Source organism: Poromitra crassiceps (genome assembly GCF_964638095.1).
Source record: "Poromitra crassiceps genome assembly, chromosome: 11".
Lineage (NCBI taxonomy): Eukaryota > Metazoa > Chordata > Actinopteri > Beryciformes > Melamphaidae > Poromitra > Poromitra crassiceps.
In genome coordinates, this window is record NC_139643.1 from 19,038,663 (window position 1) to 19,064,790 (window position 26,128).

Below are 26,128 nucleotides of genomic sequence, written 5' to 3' on the forward strand. Positions count from 1 at the left end.
CTAATATCTACATAACTACTAACTCTACAAACTAACTCTTTTAGACAGAGAAAGCACACATTCTATTAGTACTTTTGTGAACTTCGTGTTCACAAACTCCAAGCAGAAAAGAATCCTCGGCTCTTGTAAAATGAGCCAGAATCCTCAAAAAACGGCCTGGCAGAAGCTACCTACAGCAAAAAAAAAACGGCTGGCAGTCAATGTGTTAATAATCAAATAAAATATAATGGAAGTACATGCAGTTGTTTATTTTAATTATGGATCATAATACAATGCAATTCCAAATGCACTTTTATTTTAAAAGTAGTCACGCAGTGAGAAAAAAGAAAGTGAGAAAAAATAAATCATTGGGGAATATTGGGGGAAAAAAGTGATGCATTGATTTAAGATGTATCGAGATGCATCGATAATCGAATCGAATCGAATCGTAGCCCTCTGAATCGTAATCGAATCGTGAGGCTAGTGAAGATTCACAGCCCTAGTGTTTATACGTGTATATTAGGGCTTTCACAGTCAACAAAAAAACACTAGTCGACACTATGCATCATAATCAACTAATCGTTCATCTGTGGTGAAGAATAAATACATAAATTGAACATAGATTTGTTTGAACACTCATTTTCCACATGACGCCATGTTAAATCAACAGAATTGAAGGTACTTATTCACCTTATTCTTTGCCCACACATGGACGCTTCCGCATTACGTCATTTCGTAATAGTATTTCCGTTTTAGACTTGCCAAAAACCTCGCAGGCAAGATGGCCGCCCACACTCTCCTCCTAAACTGGCAGAATTACTCCCCCATAAACTAACATATCTTGGCCAATAAGTATGTAACATACAAAATAAAACAACCCGTAATATCTTAATTTTATGTAGAATGCAGAGGACATGTAACTGTTTAGTTAAACTTGCATTCCAGGAATATTGTGCTCTAAAGATGACGTTAGTGGAGTCGAGACTGTTTTGTCCTGAAACCCACCTAGGTTGCGCCAGGCGTAACCTATGTGGGATTCAAAATAACGCATCCGAGATAGAAACGTTATGAATATAGCCACGTTTATAAAAAACAAACTAACGCTGGTGATCCGTATGGAAACAGTGTTACTCGAAATGGTTAAAAGTTATATCAATTTGGTCATTCAGTGGCATTTTACTGCCATATAACATAACTAACTAGCGGCTAATATTAGCCACAGTAGGCAACTAGCGCTGAACCGGAAGAACAAATACGTTTGCGTTAAACGCGGAAGAGAGAAAAAGTGGGTGTGGTGAATAAGGTGAATAGACAGAAAGACTCGTCTATGTTGTTACTGAAGTCAAACAGTCGCTATCTCCAACTCAGACAAGCTGCTGGGGTGTAATGGCTCATTTGTAAACAGCCTCTCAGAGCCAATCAGGACTCTGCTATTTCACATATCTCCACATTGGTCCCGCCTACATTAAGTTAACCCTTTACTGGCTGTTTTTGAGACCCTTTTGATGAGAATTGATCATTTCTATTGTGTGAAAAAAATATATCTTCAGCGGTATTAATCGACTAGTCAACTATTATTTGGAAGTAGTCGATGACTACTAAAATTCAGTAGTCGTGAATACCCTAGTGTATGTGTATATATATCTATTATTATTATACTATTATATTGTATATTATTATACTATAATATTATTATCTATTTACTAGTATAATATTATTATACTAGTATTATATATAAATACTGCTGGTTTAAAAATGGGCTGTACATTCACAAAAAGATCTATATATAGTGTGTATATATGTATATACTGTATGTGTGTGTGTATATATATATATATATATATATATATACACACACACACTATATGTACTGTATGTGTGTGTGTGTGTAGATATATGAGGACCGCTTTTATGACTGTTGAAGCATTTTCTGAAAATCTCATAAAAAAACGCATTTACACTGTATGCTTCATTTACACTGTAGCTTCATTTACACTGTAGCCTACGCTTCTGTACTGAAAATCATAAAAGTCATAAACTTTTGTTAACCACAGACCTTATTTCAAGCATTCAACCAAAATCCTCACACATAAATCCCATTGACTTTTACACATAAGAGGCGGAAGTGTTAACATCCAGGTCCGGACTCATTCCTGTGGTACTTCTGTCCTAGCCTAGGTAAACCCAGCCACCACGTGACCTGCTCTCTCAGTTCCCAGTCACTATCGTCTAGCGAACGGGCCATTCAAATCGATTTCTGGGGCGATTGAAAGACCCACGCAGACCCGCAGCCAATGAGTGACGGCGTGACTGCCAACATCAGTCCTGCCGTGATCGGCCAATCAGAGAGTGCGTCTTTGTCAATGACGTGTAACAGCTGCAGCGGCTTAGCACTACCTAGCCGTTAGCATTTGGCCTCTCTAAAGCATAGCTCCCGAGCTAGCTACTAGCTGGCTAGCTATATGGCTATGCAACTACGTGAGGAAATTCAAGTGAAAACAGCTGTTGAGGTTGAGGTCTGTTGATCAAAATAACACCTAGCGTTATCGAAATCGGATTTTAGCGGACCATACAAGCCAGGGCTTCAGAGCTGATCACCTGGACACATTTTATGGCGAAATTATCTGATAAACTTGTCTGTGCTGCTCTGTGGTGATCAGCTAATGTCTTCATAGCATTGTGATTATGATTTAATGCATTATGGAAGATAAACGCTGGTTTAACATAATTAAAATAATTCCCTACCAAACATGTAAAGTGACGCTTCTGGGCAGTAGACCATTTGGGCATAACATTATGTAATGTGACATGAGATCACCACATTTCAATAAATATAACGTTTTTGCACATTTGAATGCTGCTGGTCGTTTGTTTAATGCTGTATATATTGGATATTTAAAGCTGATACACAACACAATTGTGTTGAGGTAATTCTGCCAAGCTCAGTTAAAAATATAACATGTAACACTTTACACAATCAAATCTAACTTATTCACAGCAATACACAGTCCAGTAGTACAGTGGGCTAATTGTTTGAATTATATCGAAATATATTTGCATGGTGTAGCATGTAATGCAGATAATGTAGCTAGATACTCTGACACAGAAAGGCAGACAAGCTAGCAGCAGGGATCTTGTCACACTGATTCCAGATAAACTCCTCTGTCTAGCCAGCTATACAATATTGATCAAAATAACACCTATATCGAAATCGGATTTTAGCGGACCATACAAGCCGGGGCTTCAGAGCTGATCACCTGGACACATTTTACGGCGAAATTATCTGATAAACTTGTCTGTGCAGCTCTGTGGTGATCAGCTAATGTCTTCGCATTGTGATTATGATTTAATGCATTATGGAAGATAAACGCTGGAAGGCTGGGTAGCATTATAACGTCATCCAGGCTACAGTAACATTAGGCTATTATAGTTATGAAACGCTGATTCAAACGTTACAATAATAAGACACAATAGGAGCCAGTTACCCTACTGTAGATAGAGAGTAATTTCAGACCACCAGATATCACCATATTTATGTTATTAAATGCTGTAACGTTAACGGTAATTCTCATGTGTATGGTTTATTTATAAGCATTCATTGATTGAAGCAGAGTGCTGGTCGGTTAAGTTTCTCTGTAGTCATGTCCTCTGCTCCAATCTTCGTTCGTAGTTTCTTCTGTCTCTCGTCCAGCAGCTGCAGATGTCATCATTATCCACGTTATTGATTATTATTTATAAAAAAATCTCATTGTGTAAATATTTTGTGAACGCACCAATAGTTAGAGAAGGAAACCTCTCTTTGCATTTTATTTTGTTTTTTAATAAAAGTAGGCTACTTAATATCTCACGTGGCTTTGATTCATCATTGCAAATTTAGCCCAATTTGTATAAAATGCAGATGTGAACAGCTAGGTTTAATGACAAATATGGAATATCACCCAAGGAAATACCACGGTTTAATGCCAACAGATAAACCATACAGATTTGTTGTAATTGTGAACACAAAGGGAGCAAAGACATGGTTTTCAAGTATAACACAATGTATTTTATTCAAAGACAGGATTGAAAAATATAGGTCACTTGTATTCACTTCAGACAAGACACTACGTTAAAGTCTGAAATTTACCTAGATTTGCTATACGAATTGACATTTCAGCTTGTCACCTGATGTCATTATTAATGGACAGTACAGTAGTAAAGATTTTGAAAATTTTGATTAATCAATCCAAGTCAGAAACACGTGTACAAATATTGAATGCAACAGTCTCGTTCTGGAGCGAACCCCTCAGCTGAATTCACGTTGGAATATGATATCAAGGCTTGATAGATTTGATTGTACTCATACAGCAGTGTGGAGCTTAACATCTAGCTAGGTTGCATCTGGAATATGATCTGGATTATGTATAATATACAGTATAACACTACGCTCACTATCATGACATTCACGTTAACGCTATAGCCTCCACAAATCTACTGTAGCTAGCTAGCGTCAGCTACATCTGTAACCACGCTGAAATGCGAGTGCATTAACGTTATTTCTAGCTAGGTCAAACACACCTTACCGTTATGAGTGTGGCCGTTTTGGATTAACATTAAGTCCACGATCATTTCCGGGCTGCAGCAGAGTCGAGCCCCGGAGGCAGCCTGGAGCTCTGCGAGCTCCAGAGGGGTGCGCGATGCACTGCCGGTGCCCGACACCCTGCATGAGCTTGATTTGTTTTGAAGGTTTTGTCTGGTACTATTCAATATGATTTATGCAGATAAGACAGCGTGTCCCTGATAACTGTATAGATGATGACTGTTCTTCACAGCCACAAATATCTCTCCAGATCTGCGGCCATCTGCAGCAGGGATCGAGGTTTGGGTCCGTGTAGAAAGTTGTCCTGTTCATTCCCTGACCACCGTCACAGGAGTCATTGGCAGAGGCGATGTTCTCTCTTCTTGGAAGCTCTAATAATATCAAACGTAGCAGTTACTGTATGTTACACGTGGCTAACGTTAGCTAGCTTCTGACATGTTTTTCTAGAATTCATTAGATCGTTAAATGCTCCCGTAATCTAGCTAACCCCCACACAGCCGATGAGGAAAAGTCAGTCATTTATCGAATGTCTTTCTTACCAAACACAATTACGCTAGTTTCTGAGATAATATATAGTGTGGCATATACCTGTGAATAACATATTCTTACCTGGAAATCACACATCGATCCGTAGGCCAGCTCTGAGTCTGTTTACATTTCGGGCGGAGGGGGGCTTGGTTGGTTGTAGCTGGTTGTAACCATTTGCGTGTTAGCAGTACTGAAATGAAAAGTGTTAGCTAATGCGCTAACAACAAAGGTCGCAGAGTGATGACGCCATCTGCTGCACTGCGCATGTGCTCTGTGCACTAAACTGGTTGGATGATGGTTGCGTAATGGAGCGGTCTATCGGGGGGGGGGCAACAACCGCAGGAAATCGTTTAACAATGGTGGGAATCCAGACCATAGTGACTGAGAACAGGTCTGAGAGCAGGTCACGTGGGGGATGGGTTTACCCAGGCTACTTCTGTCCCCTTTACTTACTGTGTAACCTGCTGTCTCCCCCTGGTGGCTGCAGTAAGGCTGTGCTGTGGCTGGGTCAGCTGAGGCTGTCCTGCTCACCAGACCAGTTGCTGGCTCTCGTCGACCTTCTGCAACACAGTCTTGCATTTGGACCCACAGGTAACTGGAAGACTGATGTCTTCATTGAGATTGGAGTTCTGGCAGGTAAGACACATCCACTCTCCTCATGTTGAGCACCCTGATATGAACAATCCTCTCTGTGATCATCTGCTAAATGTGATTTTTCACTCAGTTATGTTGGTGGCTGTTTAGCTCTGGGAGCATTGATGCTACTTCACTTTCTCGTTGTGCAGCTGGTCTTCCAGATATGTCCATGTCAGCTTTGGTGAGGGACCAAATTGAAGGAATCACACCTCTGGCTATCTCAATGATACCACCTGAGCAGTTTAGTGTAAGTCTTAAATGACTATTATTACTAGTTTACTGTACACTGACCTGACTTCCACAAAACAAGTCTATGGAGTTCTATTCAGCTTTTGTTCTGGGACCCGAAATGTCTTGTTATCTATGTTGGTGTGTTCATCTTGACAATTCGTGCCTCCCCTCATTTGGCTCATGTCACCTTCTGCAGGTGGTGTTTAACCCGAACCAGATCAGCATGTTCTCCTATGAGCAGGCTGTGGCAGTAACAGCTGAACAGGAAGCAGCCCTGTCAGGTAACCAGTGGAAAGCCCTGGGTATTGTGCTGTCACCCTGGGAGGACAGGCCTGCCGACTTCAGAGGTAAACCACTGCAACTTGGATCATTAAAAAAATAAATTAAAAAGCCCATTGATAAATTAGAAACATGTACTTAAAGGCCCATTCCGTTGGTTCTGGCGAGAAATAAATGTGCACAAAGTGTTTATTATTGGCACTGAGTGAATGCGCCTTGACGTCACTTAAAAATGGCGACCAGGGGCGTTTCTCTCCGACCAGCCGTTCAGAAGATACATCGAAAACCGCAGTTTCGAAGTGGATAGCATCTCCCGCCACAGCTAGAGGATGTGACGTCTCGCGCGTTCACGTCGAGCTTGTCTCTTGTCTAGACGCTAACAGGAAATGGCTGAAGTAGCTTTTAACGTTACGCTCGTCGCTAGCTGCTAGCTAAAGGAAACAACAAACACAGACTCCAGAAAAAGTCCAGACTAAATAAATAAATATTTATCTAATGAAGCCCGTCTGGCCAGACAGCAGCAATGTGACCGACATCGGGGGGGAAACTAGAGTCAGGACTGTGTTTTCGGTTCATGAAGGGAACTTGCTGCTTGTAGCTACTGTAATGTGGTTTTGACCAGATAACGTTAGCTGCTTGCTAATGGATTTTCAAGATTTTTACTGTCACTCCGTAGTACAAGTATCTGACCACCTGGTCAGAAACTCTGCTAACATTACCGTCTTGTGTGAAGTAATGCAACCCTAACGTTAGTACCGTTATGCTTATGGTCATGGAACATTATTGTTTGACTGCATTTAGCTGCGGTGGTGAGTCGTTAGCTTCATGCGGGGGTCACCCCTATGTTCCCACAGCCCAATGTTCCCACAGCCCTATGTTCCCACATTTCTAAGATTTCAGCCCTATGTTCCCACAGCCCTATGTTCCCACATTTCTTAGATTTTTTTTTCTTCCAAAATAAGGCCCTGTGTTCCCACATTTCCCAACAATAGTCTTGTTGCACAACCACACCAGTCTCAAAGTTTTGTGTGCCTTTGAGCATGCAAGAATACACATGATGATGAAAAAATACACAATATGACTAGCACTAGTTAGCAATTCATCCATATCAGATTTGGCCCCAGCCCCCTAAACTACAAGAAGTGGTTTGCACTAGTTCTCATAATGTTCCCACGTTTACTAAGATTTACTTACTCTTTGTCTGTGTGCATTTTAATTTTTAATTTTATTTTATTGTATTAATGAAGAATCAAAAAGGCATTCACAATCCAACTTACACAATGCATCACTACGAATGACTGAGTAAGGTCAAAGAGACAAAAAACCACAAAAAATAACAAAACACAATGTGATCTAAACGTTTCGATGCAGAATGTTCCAATTTGCACCAAATTTGGTGAAGGCGTGTTGCGTGGAACACTTTTTTGTTGATCACGATCTGTCCATAGTTGTTTCTATTGCGACAGTTTGAAAAACCAAATGCACTATTTCGTAAATACTACAGCACGGATTTTCACGATATTTGGTGGAGAGGTGTAGTTCCGACGACCCCCTTATATTTTGATCGTAATTCGCGGCCATGCCCCATTGGTGCTGAGTGGTCCACAGTGTTTGCTCAGATGGCTGCTATTCATGGAAGCTTGATCCCTGGAAACCGTGGAGGAAAGGTTTTAGTTGTTCAGAATTTCTGTTTCCACCGTCATGAAACGAGAGGAGAAAAGATCCATTGGCGTTGCTGGCGCCAGAAATATAAATCTTGAAATAGTCTTCAAAGGACAGCACTTGCAGATTGCCTGTTCCTGGCACAAAAATGTTGAGTGAACTGCATAAATAGTGCAATAAAGGTTGAGTTAACTGCATAAATAGTGCAATATTTTTATTTATTTAAATAAATAAAAAATTAATCTTATTTTGATTGTTTGCTAGTAGCCCTGGCTTGTGGACATGTGCTGTTCTCTGGCATAATTTTGACACGTCCTTTGCTAAACTTAGCTCCTTAAGGCCAAAATACACCGAACATGTATGTCGCGCAAAAAAACGCGCCGCGCCTTTTAGATTCAATTATATTTAATGTAAAGTCTCACACCGGCCGTGGCTTGTCAGCATGCAACGCGCAGCACACGCGCTGCTCTATGTTACGCCACTGTTCTATTTTCAACGCGTTGCTGCTCTATAAAATAGTCAAGAAAGGGCTGTGGGAACATAGGCACGCTCCCCTTGATGCTAACTAATAGATTTAGCTATATTTATAGAAATTACCACCAGCCCCACTAATAACGTTACTGTCTTGTGTTGATAATGAATGAATCTAACAGTCGGAAATATGCCTAACGTTAGCCTACTGTCTGTTATGCTTACGGTACATTGTTTGACGGTACCGTACACACAGGGGGAGCAGGCTATTTCCTGGCTTGTGCAAACATGAGTATCCACTTCCCGCAGCCAGCAGGCTCTGACTGCAGTGGGACTGCACATACTAGTAGCATTAGCTTGATGCTAATCGCGGCTAACTAATATTCATTTACATTTATAGAAATTACCACCAGCCCCACTAATAACGTTACCGTCTTGTGTGGATAATGAATTTAACAGTCCTAAATATGCCTAACGTTACTGTTATGCTTATGAAACATTGTTTGATTGTTCAGTTTGGTCAACTCCAGGCATTACCATACATACAGGGGGAGAAGGCTATTTCCTGGCTTTTGCTAACATGAGTATCGACTTGCCCGCAGTCAACGCAAGCCAAAACACGACCAAACATGCCACAATAACGTCCCCTAATTCATCCAGAATCCTTCCTGGGCATCTCGAGGCTGATCTGACCGATAAATTGTCCAGGTTGCCGTTTTCAAGTGACTTTTATGAGTTAACGTTACAAAGCAACGAACAGCTCTGCTGTTGCCAGGCAACTGCTTGTGCGCGTGCGAGTATGGTGCCCGCGCGTCAGCTCGTTCACACGCTGCCTGCAGTTACACTAACGGCCACCGGCGTCAGTAATAGTGAGTTTTGACGGATTGGGCCTTTAAGTTCACAAAAATCACATCATTTGTATGATCTTGGGACAATCCACCAAAATGGGTAAACATGAACAAACCTCTCAAAGCTCAAAACATTCACTTAAATCGCATGATTTGACAGTGGCTTTTCTTTATTTGTAAGACGTTTATTTAAACTCTGTTAGGGAAATGTTCTTTGATTTTTCGAGCGCCTTCATTACATTACATTACATTACATTACGTCATTTGGCAGACGCTTTTATCCAAAGCGACTTACAATAACACATTTTTTGTCAGCAATAGAGCAATCAACTATGGAGCACAGTCTATGACAACTACAACTTCTGAAGGAACAGTGGTACAAGTTTAGGTTAGTGGTACAAGGTTGGTTAGTTTTTTTTTTTTTTTAAGAAAGAGAGAGAACGAAGTTAGATCAAGAAGGGCCCAGATGGAGCCTGAACAACACTATCCAGCCACACATTCTAGCAAATAAACTGATTCAATATAAATTGCATAATTCAACCATCGCCTGGTGCATGAGATATCTTGTGCCTCGACCTCAGTTTGTTAGGCTGGACGACACTGTATCAGATATCATCTGGACAAAAACTGGAGCCCCTCAAGGAACAGTTTTAGCTCCTTTTTTCTTTATTCTTTATACTGCGGACTGCAGACATAGTGAGGCCATGTGTCATATGCAGAAATTCTCTGATGACACTGCTCTTATTGGTCTCATCAACAAAGGTGACGATCGGGCCTATAAAAAGGAGATTGATTTATTTGTTTCCTGGTGCGATGACAATTTTTTACTGCTCAATGTTGAAAAGACCAAAGAGCTAGTTATTGATTTTGGGAGGAAGAAGGCAGAAGTCTCCCCTGTCATTATTAAAGGGCTGGAGGTAGAAATAGTCCAGTCTTATAAGTATCTCGGTGTCCACCTGGACAGTAAGCTGGACTGGAAGAAGAACACAGATTCTGTGTTCAAGAAGGCCCAGTCTGGACTTTTCCACTTGAGGAAGCTTAGATCATTTGACATCAGCAGGTCACTTCTTCATGTGTTCTACCAAGGTATCCTAGCTAGTGTCCTTTTCTATGCTGTGCTCTGCTGGGGGGGCAGCCTCACTGTCATGGACAAAAATAGGATAAACAAAATGATTAAAAAGGCAGGCTCAGTGATTGGCCTTCCCCCTGATTCTTTGGAGATGATTATAGCCAAGAGAACAAGGAGAAAATTGAATTCTATTCTTTCTTATGAAGGCCATCCTTTGTTTAATGTATTTAATGCCCTGCGCAGTTCGTTTAGTAATAGGCTTTTGATGCCTCGGTGCTCTACTGAGCGATTTAGAAGATCTTTTGTTCCTGCTTCTGTAAAATTCTTTAATGAACACTGCTAGCCTTGCTTTGTGAGGCTCTCTCTCTCTCCACTGTATTATTGTTATTGTGCTGTATGTTACTGTTTCTTGTTTGTATCTGTTCTCGCTCTGGTGGCAAACCATGTTTCCCCTCGGGGATTAAGAATAAACACCATACCATACCAAAAGAGGCCTGAAACACAACATGTAGCTAACAGCTCTGAACACATGTAGCTAACAGCTCTGAAACACAACATGTAGCTAACAAACATGTAGCTAACAGCTCTGAAACACAACATGTAGCTAACAGCTCTGAAACACAACATGTAGCTAACAGCTCTGAAACACAACATGTAGCTAACAGCTCTGAAACACAACATGTAGCTAACAGCTCTGAAACACAACATGTACCTAACAGCTCTGAAACACAACATGTAGCTAACAGCTCTGAAACACAACATGTAGCTAACAGCTCTGAAACACAACATGTAGCTAACAGCTCTGAAACACAACATGTAGCTAACAGCTCTGAAACACAACATGTAGCTAACAGCTCTGAAACACAACATGTAGCTAACAGCTCTGAAACACAACGTGTAGCCAGGTCTGAAACACAACATGTAGCTAACAGCTCTGAAACACAACATGTAGCTAACAGCTCTGAAACACAACATGTACCTAACAGCTCTGAAACACAACATGTAGCTAACAGCTCTGAAACACAACATGTAGCTAACAGCTCTGAAACACAACATGTACCCAGAATTGCTGGAATCAGGTGTTGCCACACTTACAAAGCAGCTCCTCCCATTCAGTCTTAATGGAGCAACAGAAACTAAGTGTGACGGCATCATCTAAACTGGAACTCTGTTTACTTTGCCTTTTGTTTGTGACACGCCCAAATACAGTGTGACCAATGGGCATTCTATTTTCCAGTTCTATTGGTTTGACCCCTGTGTGTGTGTGTGTGTGTGTGTGTGTGTGTGTGTGTGTGTGTGTGTGTGTGTAGGGAGAGACTCATCGGGGCTGGCACTGAGCCCCAGTCCTCTGTGTCTCATGCTGATGCTGCTGCCCTGCCCCACCATGCCCTGATCTGCCCCCATCCACCCTGGCTCATGACCTCACTCACCCCTGGCAGACGACCTCACTCACCCCTGGCAGATGACCTCGCTCACCCCTGGCAGACGACCTCGCTCACCCCTGGCAGATGACCTCACTCACCCCTGGCAGATGACCTCGCTCACCCCTGGCAGATGACCTCGCTCACCCCTGGCTCATGACCTCACTCACCCCTGGCAGATGACCTCGCTCACCCCTGGCAGATGACCTCGCTCACCCCTGGCTCATGACCTCGCTCACCCCCACTCACCCCTGGCAGATGACCTCGCTCACCCCCACTCACCCCTGGCAGACGACCTTGCTCACCCCTGGCTCATGACCTCACTCACCCCTGGCAGATGACCTCACTCACCACTGGCAGATGACCTCGCTCACCCCTGGCAGACGACCTCGCTCACCCCTGGCAGATGACCTCGCTCACCCCTGGCAGACGACCTCACTCACCCCTGGCAGACGACCTCGCTCACCCCTGGCAGACGACCTCACTCACCCCTGGCTCACGACCTTGTTTAACCCTGGCAGATGAGCTCACTCCTGCTCCAGCAGGAGAAACCTCTTCCACCGTGAAGATGATCTCATCTGTCTGTGCAATACGGTATCTCTCTGAAATGAGCAGCACTTCACCATTTCTGTTTGCTTATGAGTTTTGTCATTTATTTGTGTAACTATCTCTTTGACATATCAGCAAACCGCACTGAAGAAACCAAAGGAATATTATGTAATTTAAGAGATTAAAAAATATAGATTTGCACAGTATATCATATAAACACCCGCTGTAGAATGAGTATCCTTACACATGAACCTGAATGAAACCCAGCTGTACCGATGTAGCCTTCTCAGGGATGCAATGCCATACCCAGAACAGCAACTAAAATACTTTAAAGATTTAAAAAGAGTTATTATGAGCAACTCCTTATGCAATACTATGTTGTGCGAACCTGAAAAATCTATTTTTTTAGAAATGACAAAACGTCTGCTATAACATAGCTATAACATTTGGTACATTTATATCTATCCTAAATTATCTTGTTTAAGTAGCCTTCATAAAGCTTAATAACAACTGATTCACTTGGACTTGTCTATTCATAGTATTCCCATGATGTCACATGCATTTCCGACCAATATGGCACTTTACACTACACACAGCTCATTGGCTGTGTGGTTAATCACCTGTTAATTGATTACAAGCAGACCAAGATGTCTGTGTGGTGATGTCACAGAATACTATCAATAAACCACTGGTCTACTTGTTGCTGTGAGTTTTGTATTGTTGTGCTAACATTCTGGTATGATAAACATGGACCTGGAACCATTCTGCCTATGTTTGAATCTGGTTTTCTATTTTGACACTTATGAGCACTCAGTGCAGACTCAGAGTAGTTAACTGTTTTAATACATGTCAGTTCGTGAATATATTAGTTAATCATTAGATAGTTGCTGATTAGTCGGTCAATTCCTGAATAGAGTGGTTAATGATTAGTAAATGTGAAAATAATATTAATAATTGAAAACAAAATATTCAAAAAAGACTTGAAAGGTTTTAGTGTCCGTACCGGGATTCAAACCACAAACCTTTGGGTTGGAAGGCATGGTCTTTCACCACTGGACTACAGCCCAGCTCAAACACACAGCACATGCAGCAAGTCAAATAGATGTGGTTAAGATCAGGGTTTTCTTAACCACGACCACCATATCAATTGGGTTAGGGTATGGTCGTGGTTAAGAAAACCCTGATCTTAACCACATCTATTTGACTTGCTGCATGTGCTGTGTGTTTGAGCTGGGCTGTAGTCCAGTGGTGAAAGACCATGCCTTCCAACCCAAAGGTTTGTGGTTTGAATCCCGGTACGGACACTAAAACCTTTTCAAGTCTTTCATTGGGAAAGCCATAACAAAACTGCCTAGAGATCCATTGTAAGTTACCTAGCTGATGGTCTAGGGGTTAAGGCGATCACCTTAACAGCCGCATTGTATGCGGAGAAGTGCAGGTTTGATTCCTGCAGGGGATTTGAAGTCGTCTCCCCACCCCTCCCTCCTCCCCACCCCTCCCTCCTCCCCCCCCTCCCTCCTCCTCTCCCCACCCCTCCCTCCTCCTCCCCCCCCCATCTCCCCCCCCTCCTCCCCATCCCCTACTCCCTCCTCCCCATCCCTCCCTCCTCCCCCCCCCCCCCCTCCCTCCCTCCTCTGCCATCTCCCGGCCTCCTTCCTTCACCGTGTTCTCACTCAACCACTCTACCATCTCTGCAGGGACTGTGCCTGCTCCCCTCTCTCTGCAGGCTCAGTCCCTGCGGAGATGGTAGAGTGGTTGAGTGCGAACAGGGTGAGAGGAAGGAAGCCGGGAGATACATAGATAGATGGCAGAGGAGGGGATTTTGTTGGAGACGGGAGGAGGAGATGGGGGGGGGGGGGGGAAATGGTGGTGGACAGGTTGGAGGGGTGAGGGAGACAGGAGGGAGTGAAGGGGAGGGAGACAGGTGGGAGTGAAGGGAGGAGGTTGGGGGGGGAGGTGCCTCTCTTGCTATTCTCTACGCAGGTGCAACCTCCTGCATTGTCTTTGTCCTCTCTGTCCTCTCCTCCCTCATGTCCTCTCTCTAGCCTCCCTACCTCCTGTCTGTCCTCTCTCTCTCCTCCTGTCCTCTCCTGCCTCCTCTCTCTAGCTCCCTACCTCCTGTCTGTCCTCTCCTCCCTCCTGTCCTCTCCTGCCTCCTCTCTCTAGCCTCCCTACCTCCTGTCTGTCCTCTCCTCCCTCCTGTCCTCTCCTGCCTCCTCTCTCTAGCTCCCTACCTCCTGTCTGTCCTCTCTCCTGCCTCCTCTCTCTAGCCTCCCTCCTGCCTCTGTCCTCTCTCTAGCCTCCCTACCTCCTCTCCCTCCTCTGCCATCTATCTCCCCGCCTCCTTCCTCTCACCCTGTTCACTCTACCATCGCTGCAGGGATTGCGCCTGCAGAGGAGAGGTCCTCCGCCTTAACCCCTACAGCCTGGGTAACTTACAATGGATCTCTAGGCAGTTTTGTTATGGCTTTCCCCACAAAGGTTTTATTGTACTTTATAAATTCAACAGATCACTATTCAAAACTTGACAAGACAAAACTGAACTAAACCAGTAGGCTAAGCCCCTGCAAATGGGTCCAGTTACAGTATGTAGGCAGCAGTCCTGAAGGATGCAGCCCCTCCTATGCAGAGACAAACATAATTAGTTTTCAATTAACCACACAATACAACAAGAGTCCCCTTCAACACAACTATTATTACCGGTACATTGACTTTCCCATACATCAAACCTAATCATTTATAATGACTCCAAGTAGTTTAACCCCTCAAAAATTGGTTTTACAGATTTTCACAATTGTTTAAACACATTAGACACAATGTGCACAACCTGAAACTGAACATGCAAAGGCATAATTCTACTGATAAAGCATTCATATAGTGTTTTCCATTCTGCACACCAGTGTTCAATGGGTGCTTAGAAATGTCTACTCATATGATGTATGTGTTTGTCATTTGAAAAGAAAATACCATTTAGTGAACAGTTAACACCGTTTTGAGGGCAAAGTGTGCTTTTGCAAGAGAAGTGTAGGATTTTGCATTTTGTGTGTGAGTTTTGAGATGGGTAGTGAGGTAGTCTATTCATAGTGTTTTCCATTCTGCACACCAGTGTTCAATGGGTGCTTAGAAATGTCTACTCATATGATGTATGTGTTTGTCATGTGAACAGTTAACACCGTTTTGAGGGCAAAGTGTGCTTTTGCAAGAGAAGTGTAGGATTTTGCATTTTGTGTGTGAGTTTTGAGATGGGTAGTGAGGTAGTCTATCAGGAAATGTGTTTAAGCAATTGTGAAAAACTGTAATCAATTAACCCCCCCCCCCCTACTCAACCACACTTGGCATGTTCCACTGCTCCCCGTCTACAAGTGAGGTTGGACCTCACAAGTGAGGTTGGACCCATCTGCCTCCGTTTCGCCTCCTCAGTCCAGACCAGGACACTGAGAACTGAGAAGAGGTGAGAAAACACACGTTTTGCACAATGTTTCCCAATAAAGTCATTAGCTAATAAAATGTCTCTGTGTTGTTATTTAAATAGTTTATGATAATGAGTTGATAGTTGATGATAATGTATGAATGCTACTCTTGAAGATGACAATTTTGACATTTTATCATTGTGTACGTTTAACACAGAGGTTCTCAAATGTTTTTCAGCCAAGGAGCCCTTACAAGATAGAAAATATACCTCATTCTGATTTGTGATTTTGGGCTAAGCTTAATTGTTTCCACGGTAACGTGCTTGACTTTTAAATTGATAGGTTTGTTAGATTAGAATGTAATCCATGAACCATTTTAGATTTAAAGCATACAATATTTTCGTGGAGCCACCTCTCATCTTTTGCTAAGCCCACTGCTAAAGTTCCACAGCCTTTGTTTAGCAGAAAAAAACATTTGGGACTTTGCTAGACAATCAATATGTCACAGAACCATATTCGCGGCTTTTATTTTGAAATAGCTCTGCCGTTAGTGGACCAATCGACACCAAACCACCTCTCATCTTTTGCTAAGCGCACTGCTAAGGTTCCACAGCCTTTGTTTAGCAGAAAAAAACATTTGGGACTTTGCTAGACAATCAATATGTCACAGAACCATATTCGCGGCTTTTATTTTGAAATAGCTCTGCCGTTAGTCAAGCGATCGACACCAAACCACCTCTCATCTTTTGCTAAGCCCACTGCTAAAGTTCCACAGCCTTTGTTTAGCAGAAAAAAACATTTGGGACTTTGCTAGACAATCAATATGTCACAGAACCATATTCGCTATGACCATCCACATGTCCGAAATTCAGTGCCAGACTACATCTGGTTCATAGCAGCACACACGCCAAATTTGAGGTCAATCGGGCAAACGGTCTTCAGAATAAACTGCTTTTTGTGTTGCCAGTAGGTGGCGCTGTGACTAGACTGTGGAGAAACAGAATGGCCATAACAGTTGTATTTCTACTCTTTTATTTGTATTTCTACTCTTTTATTTTTTTAGGAAATACAACCGTTGTTACAAAGGTGAAACTACGGATATTGCTCTTTGACGACGGTCCCTAGATATTCAGCTTGCCGCACGCACTCAGAAGGATATTCAGAGTCGTTCCTCGGCAATTGCGCGATAACCGCTGCGGTTGGGGAGTTGATCAAAGCTGTGAAATGTCGGCCTCGCGTATCTGTACAAAATAAGACTAATCTGGAATTAATTGGTGCCGTTTTCATGAAGCTATTACAGTTAGAAACGGGTAAAACAGGCGAATATCGAATATAAAACCAATTTCACCCCGGTCTCTTAATATTGGATTTTAGTGCTTAGAGTCACTGCCTCACCTGGACGCTATTCAAACAAAACGTGAATTTTTCCATTAAAAAAATAGCATAAAATACAAGAAGCACTCATGTGCAGTCGCAACAAAATCCCATTACTTTCCCTACGGGTTCAAGGATTTGACTAATTCCATGACTTTTAAAGTGCCTGGAAAACAAAGATTTTGAAATGCCATGATTTTTTTCAGGTTTCCAGGAAACCCTAACGTTTCACTAACCGTACTCAAAAAACCATGCATACAACATAAACAAAAATGACAACAGGCAGAACATTTGGATTTAAAGTCTAGTTAACCAGCTAACAGTAGCTAGCTATTAGTACTCTCAGGCGTTAGGCCTGTCGACCGAGTTTGACTTGACGTTATTCCTCTTTCAACTTACCTTCGATGACAAGAAAATGACTGATAAAATGATGATCATGACAGCTTTTGCCATAATGGTAACATTCGTTTTTTTACCGATTCGCGCAGCATCAACAATAATCCACGTTTATGACACGCAAAATCGTTTAATTCACCTCGTTGATTAACTTAATGTTACTCATCATAATCATTATTGTTATGACTAGTAGCGGTAGCGGGCTAGCAGCTGCTCGGCTACTTCCTGTATTGGCACAGGACGTCATGGTCACATGCTGCTGCCTTCCATTCAAAGTCGGGAGTCGGAATATCCATGTTCCGCTCTGCGTTCCAACTGCGTGGATGCCTACAAACATGGACGCTAGAAGGCTACCGCTGTGCATGCTTCGATCAAGCACAAATCAACTATATGGGAATCGAAATGGCAACTAAGTTGTTTCATAACACAAAGTGAAACATTTGTGAAAAAGTAACTGCTTACTTATCACCGTGTGTGTCTCTTTGTGCGCCGCCATGTTGATTGTGACGTCAGAGTGTTGCTGCCCAAGTTTCCCACTCGGAATTCCGTCTTGAATTGCACTTCTCCCTGTCGTAGGTCTTGTTTCAAAATTCCAAGTGCAAAGGAATGCACGGTTACCCACTGCTTTCTGTTTCACGTAGCCTGGATGGAAAAACCTTGCTCCGACTCCGAGTTTTCCGGCTATGGGCGGAAGACCGTGCTGTGCTCCAGGAAAAATATTCCGCTCAATTTTGTGTTCCGTTTAGAAAACATGGGCGACGCGAGTAAGATGCCAAACCACAATTATATCGTCTGGTGACGTCGCGGTCAAGACGATGTTTGCTGGGTAACGTTAGCTAAAAAAAAAAAACTTCGTTTGGTATGGCCATGCTTCTTATTTTTTCTCTAAATCGTAGCGACTGCCTACTGTTGCATTTCTGTGGGGGAACGAAAACACTGCAGCACAGGCCACCGGAAGACGGGGGCGGGTCTTCTTCTGACTTCCTGCCTCAGTAACGCATCTCCCCCATGGGCTCCGCATGGGCTCTCCTCTGTCAAAGGAGAGATCAGGTACGCTACGCAGGACAGAGCGGCCATGCCTCGAACTGGTTTCCGCCATATCTATGGTTTCCGCAACTGCTTCCGCATGACCTAAAGTGTGTCACATGGAAATATCAACCAATGAGCTGTTAGAATTTTGTTACAACGCAGAGGGGAGTAGCTAGTTACAAAACAAGCCGTGTGGCGCTTGGCGCGAGGTTTCTTGTTGTGGGAGTGCACTGCTAGTGTTTGCTTGGCGTGGACAGGCTGCAGGCGTTGGCAACTTTTTACTTTATTTATGTATTTTCGTTGGTAACTTAGCATTGTCCTGAAATGGCGACAGAAGTTATGAAACGAGCCATAGTGAAGATACAATTACTAAAGGTAAGGTTATCGAGTCTGAGCGTTTCTCACTCATACTGAAGCGCCCGGCTAGCGGGGTAGCCAACAAGCTACCAGTTTAATCAGCAGCATTTTGCAGTACTGTATTTAAATGCTGCTACATGTAATGAAAACTAAGCTTAAGCTTAAGTAGGGACACTCTGGAGTTAACGTGACGCCACTTACTGTACTTACTGACTGCTGTAGGCTACAGTAAGTACAGTGGCGTCATGTTATGGGGCTAGAGTTAACGTTACTCCTGCTGTTTTACTGGGGGTCGGAGCTCGCTCTCTTAACGCCAAACTCAATGCCAAAACCTGTCCGTTTACTGTTGTCTTGCTTGTCACTAAGACAAGTGCTATACGAGGGATCAGCCGAGCAGTATTTTGGTAAACAAACCGCGTCACTGGGTGGCAACGGCAATGGAACCTAGTTCCATTAGCGCCAAGTGGCGCGAGGCGTGAGTGTCTGACTCTAGCCCTGGTGTGACAGCCTAAGTTTATTTATTTGTTGGACAGGCACAGTGGAGATTAAAAGATGGTAAAAAAGCAAAGAAGGGTAGTTTTCATCCGCCGGAGACTTCAGTGTTTCATTGTGGAGTTGTTGAATATGCGGACAGAAGTGCACAACAGCTGCTGCAGGAAGTAAACAACAATCACACGCACAGTAAACAACAATCACACGCACGCATATTGTATGGAGACAGGATAGTGGAGCGACCAGTTAGGCTGTCACACGGGCTAACTTTGTTTACTAGTAGGGAAATATGCATATTTGTAAATTGAAACAGAATCTGATAGATTCCTTTGCTATCGATTTAGCAGTTACTCTCCCTTCAGGTGTCATCCTGTATTATCCACAGATTTTTCACCTGCCTGTTGATCTTTTGTCGTTTATCATCCTCATTTCTATAATTGATCATTTGGTCGAAATCTGTGATGTCTGTGGTAGTCTGCGTCATGTCCGTTGTTGTAGAACTCATTAGCAAAACAACTGTACATCAACTTGTGAATTTCTTCCTATTGAAATGTTGCAATTGCAAGTGTGAGACACTGTGTGTGTGTGTGTGTGTGTGTGTGTGTGTGTGTGTGTGTGTGTGTGTCTGGGGGGGGGTTACACATTTTGTCGACATTTGTCGACTACAATACTTGGTGACAGATGTGCCAGGGACCTACGGTTTTAAGATATCAGTATGTTTTAATGAGAAAATTCATACGTACTCATCTCTCCTTATCCAGATTCATCTGCAGCCTGCCAGCTCGTCTGACAGCGAGGGCAGTAACGCTGGCGGAGGCAGCGAGGAGGAGGAGGAGCAAGAAGCTGTGGTGCCTCAGAAAGCTGACTCGGCAAGCGAGGTGGATTCTGATTCCGGAAGTGAAGACAGAGGAAAGGGAGGAGCAGTGAAGCGGAAGCTGCCCCCTGCTAAGGTAACTGTAGTCTTTTAATTTCAGACAGTGTTTAACAGCCATCCACTGACAAGGATATCTCTTAACTCATTGAGTGCCAAGGACGAGTATGTTCGTCAATTCAAATACTAACGTAGAGTGCCAAGGACGAGTATGTTCGTCAATTGCGTTTTTTGACGGTGGGACGTGGATCAAAGCCTCTTACATCTCCTATAAAAATATGGGAGCTATTGAATGTGTATAACCTATTTTACAGACCCATTAGGTGGCGACAGTGCTCTCCAGATTAGAGAAAGTTGAGGGAAAAAAAAGCAGAAAAAGCCCCGTGATGAAAGAGAAACCGATGCATGAGCCAGAGCGGCACAGATTGCTCTGGCTGCCTGGAGCCAACGTTAGCTGCGAACAGCAGTCAATCCGCTCCCACTAATGTCTCTGTCTCTGCTGCATAGCTTCTCCACACGATTAGCCGCCAGAAAATAAAACCAAAGCCAAACCATTCTCATGAGAATGGTTTGGCTTTTCAGTGTCGCGCTGGGAGCCGGCGCACAAGGCTGAGCGCTCCGAAAATAGACTGGGTGCAGCGCACTTTGAAACGCGCAGCAGAAAGCCTATAATCGGACGCAGCTTCATCCCAGCTCACAACCGAAACCCTAGAAACGCAGACGAACGCGAGCCCCATCCAGACTCCCCCGACGAGCGGCCGCCATCTGAACGTGGATCCGTGAGGCAGCAGAGCCTGCCATAGCAGGAGGCAGAGACTCGCCTGACACACGCAGCAGCCAGCACAGCGAGCAGAGCCACCAGAGACACTCCCACGGAGGAGGAGTTTGGAGTTGAGGGGGGTGTGGGTGCTGTTTATTGAAGGAAATTACTGTTCAGATGTTTCAGGTCAGAAAATATTAGTTTCAGAGTCAGTGATTTGCTTGAAATGCTTCATTTCACAAAAGGCTTAATATCTCAGCTTCTAGATGGAAATGCCTGTTTTTGCTGTTTTTGACCTATCTTCTCCGGCTGATAACTAAAGAACGAAAAATGATATCAATAAACTTTTTTTTGCTGCTGATACAATAGAGTCTCATCGTTCTTTGTGCGTGTTCGGTGTTTACATAGTAATATCACACAATATTCTGTGGGCCTCGAGAAATCGCTGAAAACGCTCTGAAACTCTGGCACTGGGAGCGTCCGTTCTCCAAAAGTGGCTGGCACTCAATGAGTTAAGATCACTTTATGTTTTGTGACTGAATACTTTGCTAAACAGAAAATCTGAAATATAATTTAGCAGTAATACACAAGAGGGAATTCTTTAGCATAATTATGGGTACAACAGGGCACAAAATAGCACAAAATATACACACAATAAGCACAAAATATAGCTGAGTACCATCAGCAAAACTGAAGTTCACATAATAGTAATAATAACCCATAATTGCTTGATAGAGATGATGACAGTAGTTGGCATAGAAACCAAAAAGCATCAAGAGCTGTACTTAATAGGAATGATCAACATGGCTGGACTCATTAGATTGCTGACTGAAACAACCTGTTGTATAATGAATCCTACTCCATTTTGTACAGATTGCATGATGCAAAATAACTATGTTGGTGCAGTTGACAATGTGTCATTTAATCAAATCCCATTTTAGCGGGCCCCTCCCCCCAAAAAGGCCCAGGCCTCATCCAGTGACAGAGATGGAGAGGAGAGCGGATCTGAACCAGAACCCTCCCCTTCAGAGTCTGAGTCTGACAAGAGCAGTGACCAGGTCCACACACACACACACACACACACACACACACACACACACACACACACACACACACACACACACACAGGCACAATGGGGGCTTTGAAACTAAGCAGACCACAAATTAATATCATCTTGTGTGTTGTTTTTTGTTGTTGTTTTCCCCAATAGGACTTCATACCATGGAAGGAATCTGTTGGAAAGCGTCCGAAGAAAGCAGTAGGCAGGGGGAAGAAGAAGGTGAATGATTAGGGTCAATCATCATGAGTTTTGAAGCGTAAATGCGAGCCCTAGAAGTAAAAAGCTCATGCTAAGCTAATCCAGAACTACACACAGTGTCGCATAGGCTTCCCCGTCACGTCACCACTCAACCTGGAGTGTTGTACATGTGTGTGCTGCTGTGCACTGATTACCCCGGGCTGAAGCAGGTGAGGGAAAGAGAATTTCCGTGTTCGTCCTTTAAAGTGATGACGTTATTGACGTATAATATCCCTGTCGACTCAACAGTGTAGTCTCATTTAGCCGTTTGCTAGCTAGCCGCCCTCTTAACGGCACGTAAAAGCTTAAAAACTCATAAAAGTGGTCCTCATGTGAAGATTATCCTGCTGAACACTGGTTTGATTAATCTTGCGTTGCCCAGAGACCTTATTTGAAGCATCGCGCCAAAAACCCATTCAAAAATCCCATAGGGGAAAACAGTGAAGAACCCGGAAGTGTTAAGGTCCTTACACACCGAGCACGTTTTTTTCGTGCGATTAATTCGCACGTCAATAATATTTTCCGAACCTATATCAGTCAATGCAACCGTGCATACCAACGGCAAAGTTTCGCCCAGCGTTATTGCGGTGTTTATCTTTTCGAACCACGGTCGATTTTTCAGAAATTCGCTTCCGACGTGTTCACATCTGTGGCTGTGATTGACAGGTGAGTCAAAACTCGCATCGCAATTTCATGCCGTATATTCGCATCGCTCTTGGTGTGTAAGGACCTTTAGCATCGATGTTTTCCGGACTCATTTCTGGGGCTCTCTATTTAGCTTTTGCGCTCGTTTAACGCCGCGCGCAATGCAAGTTGGGGGCGGGCACAAGCGCATGCCTGTTATAATTGTACTGGGCATAGGCCAAAGCAGGCGTTTCAGTGCTAAAATGTGGGGATAGCATGCAATTACTTTGCGCTAAGAGCTTTGAAAAGCACCTCTTAGCTGCACTCTTAGGTGCTAAAACACTCGCTGCGCTTGATAGCACCATAATCTCCGCGCTGTGCAGTGCAGAAACGTCATTGCGCACGGACGTGCCACCTCACCCCAGGCCATCAAATTCTGCTGCTAAAATTGGGTAACCAGCAGATTATTCGGTGAGGCAATCAACTATAATTACTGAGAAACCTATCACATCGCAAGGAGGGGTTATGGTAATTGAATTGAGAAAACGTGTACATTGTAACCTACGGTACTTGCATTAGGCTATTCACCTACTGCTATCCCATAACCCGGAGGGTCGTTGGGACCACAGCCAATCTGTCACTCACAACCTCTCTCCACCTCTCTCTGTCCTCGGCACGAGTTGTTAGGAGACTGTTTTAATTAAGTCCACTGTAAATCCTCCAATCTTTTCTTTTGTCTCAGCCGTTTACACGTTTCTATTGTCCTACCCCAGTCAACAAAATAACCCGAATTGCATCAGAACTCAGATGTTTTTAACAGGTATATGATGTGATGGTGTCGTTATGAGATAGGGATAATATATACAGTCAATAGGCCTACACCTATCCAAATTACGCATGGGCAGAATTACAGCATGCCTCACGCAAACTGTACAGGGAGTGCAAGACGGGAATCTGGTTTGAATGTAACGCCCAGGCCACAAGAAATCTGTTGGAAAGCGTCCGAAGAAAGCAGTAGGCAGGGGGAAGAAGAAGGTGAATGATTAGGGTCAATCATCATGAGTTTTGAAGCGTAAATGCGAGCCCTAGAAGTAAAAAGCTCATGCTAAGATAATCCAGAACTACACACAGTGTCGCATAGGCTTCCCCAGGCTGCTGGTATAAGCTCTGCCATTGGTGGCGTCCATTTCAGTCGCCAGCGAAAGAAAATCCCTTCCTGCTCCCTGCAAGCTCTGTCATTGGCTCCAACCCGCTCTGACTGATCGGCACAACCATATATGGATTTCCTTTCCGCTCCCTCTGTGACGAATCTGTCGATCTCAAATGGCAGCGCCGCTGTGAAACCGCGTCAACAATGCTAGCTCGTTGCTATACGCTGAAAACGATTGGATCCACCTTTGTAGGGAGAGCGTCTGGTAAGCGAGACTAGGTTAAATCAAACAAAGCATTCCCCCCCCATTATTCCAGAGTGGAGATCTACGCTGCCAGACTCAGTCTCCCGGAAGGGAGGGAAGTCTGGCAAGCAAGACTAACAGTGCACTGAGCCACTATACCATCCTAAATGGTTACTCCATATAAAAAGCATTTAATAAAAAGCCAGACTATTGAAAATGTATTGTGAAATGTATATCTATACACATAAAAGAAAAGTAAGTTTTCTTAGTTATGAATCTTCTGTGTTTGTTTACTACAGGATATACGTGTAGTACTGTCTCAATATGAACTGGAGCGACTGGAGAACATCAGGCAGAACCAAGCCTTTCTGTCTTCCATCAACCTTTTGCAGGTAGGTAGTCGTGGAGCATGGGATGACCACACACACACACCTACACACATCCAGAGCACTTTGGTTTGTGCAACCATTTACCTTGACTTGCACAGTGCAAGTAGAGATGTAACGGTATGAACATTTCACATCACGATTATCGTGAGCAAAATTATCACGGTTATCCTATTATCACGGTATTCGTAAAAAATTGCTGAAAATGTTCAAAAAGTACTGAGAGACTCGGTGAAATCATTTTACAACGTTTTATATTGAAAACTCAGATCCAAAAAGGATTGATACACTCACTGAAATCAGTTCTCCAAGGCTGCACATTTGCATCTGGGAGACTGTTGCCAACTTTGATTGATGATGGACAGTATTTACCATGTTTTTCAAAGCACTGTAATCACGGTACCGCGGTTTTAATAATAATGACATTTTTAAACTGTCCAGTTATCATAAGGAATTTTATCACGGTTATCATTAAAACCGGTTATCGTTACATCCCTAAGTGCAAGTCAATGGTTTAATCCCCACATTTTTAATCAAAAATTTAATTAACGAGGACAATGCCATCCACCTCCTCATCCTCCTTCAAGACGCCCCTTACTAGTAGTGACCAAGTAAGTATCTTGCAGTCCATGAATAGATATAACGGGGGGGTAATAATTGCTTTTCTCTGTCAAAAGGCACGTGAGGATCTGAAGCAGTCACAGCGGCGTCCCATGAGGTAAAACTGATGAACGACTGACTACTGATGAGAACGTTTGATTGAATTCAGCAACGGTTTTCTGAAATAGTGCAGGGGATTCCTGGCACGACTGGGAACTGCAGTGTGACTGAACAGGTTATGAATTTATCTGGGACCATTGGCCATACACACAGTCATAGTTGCCTTGCACACACAACGCCAGCCTACTCATGCACAGGTCATGGCATCACTAAGCAAGAAGCAAAATGTGTAGGAGTTCAAATTGTGTCTGTGTCTGAAAGCTTGCACTGCATGCTGCCTACTAAATAATATGAAATGTGAACACAAAAACATAGCCATCATATAGTGTAGTATGGTTTGTCCATAGGGCTGGGCGATAATTCACTATGATCATTTATCGTCTTTCAGTGGAATCATATTGTGATGATATATGGTGATTTTGGGATATTGTGACAATTCTGTCTCGATGATGACAAGCAAATTTTACTCACTTTACTCAACAAAATGATGATTTCTTTAATGAATATTTTTTAAATATTTCAAATTTTCCAGAGCCCGACCCATATGTCGGTTGGCCAATATTAACAGCCGATATTGGCCTATCACACACATATCCGTATCGGCCGGCATATATGTTGTGCTATATGGCAGGAATTGTTTATTTCTCTTCAACTGGATTTAACTAATCTTTGCATACATGAGCCATAGAGATGCAAATATTATTATATAAAAAAAAATGCTTTTGACATGCATTATGTGACGTCTGTCTTTAGGCCTACTCAACA

At 43.2% G+C, this 26,128-nt stretch overlaps 2 protein-coding genes across 2 annotated transcripts in view; both read left to right on the forward strand.

The window, feature by feature from the left end:
- The window catches only part of LOC310784869 (uncharacterized protein), a gene marked incomplete at its 3' end in the record, with an annotated part of 35,978 nt that extends 23,709 nt beyond the window's left edge, over window positions 1-12,269 (forward strand). The window contains exons 14-16 of the mRNA XM_083645905.1: window positions 5,574-5,722; window positions 5,872-5,969; window positions 12,225-12,269. Of these exons, the coding sequence (XP_083502031.1) occupies window positions 5,574-5,722; window positions 5,872-5,969; window positions 12,225-12,269 (292 nt within the window). The remainder of the gene's footprint in view (window positions 1-5,573; window positions 5,723-5,871; window positions 5,970-12,224) is intronic.
- A 6,438-nt stretch (window positions 12,270-18,707) lies between these two features.
- Window positions 18,708-25,365, forward strand: LOC310784870 (uncharacterized protein; the record flags this gene model as incomplete). Its single annotated transcript, XM_083645906.1, has 6 exons — window positions 18,708-18,836; window positions 20,072-20,260; window positions 21,883-21,999; window positions 22,153-22,221; window positions 24,557-24,649; window positions 25,321-25,365. The coding sequence occupies exons 1-6, from the start codon at window positions 18,786-18,788 to the stop codon at window positions 25,363-25,365; spliced, it is 564 nt and encodes a 187-aa protein (XP_083502032.1). The 5' UTR covers window positions 18,708-18,785.
- Between the last annotated feature and the right edge of the window lie 763 nt (window positions 25,366-26,128).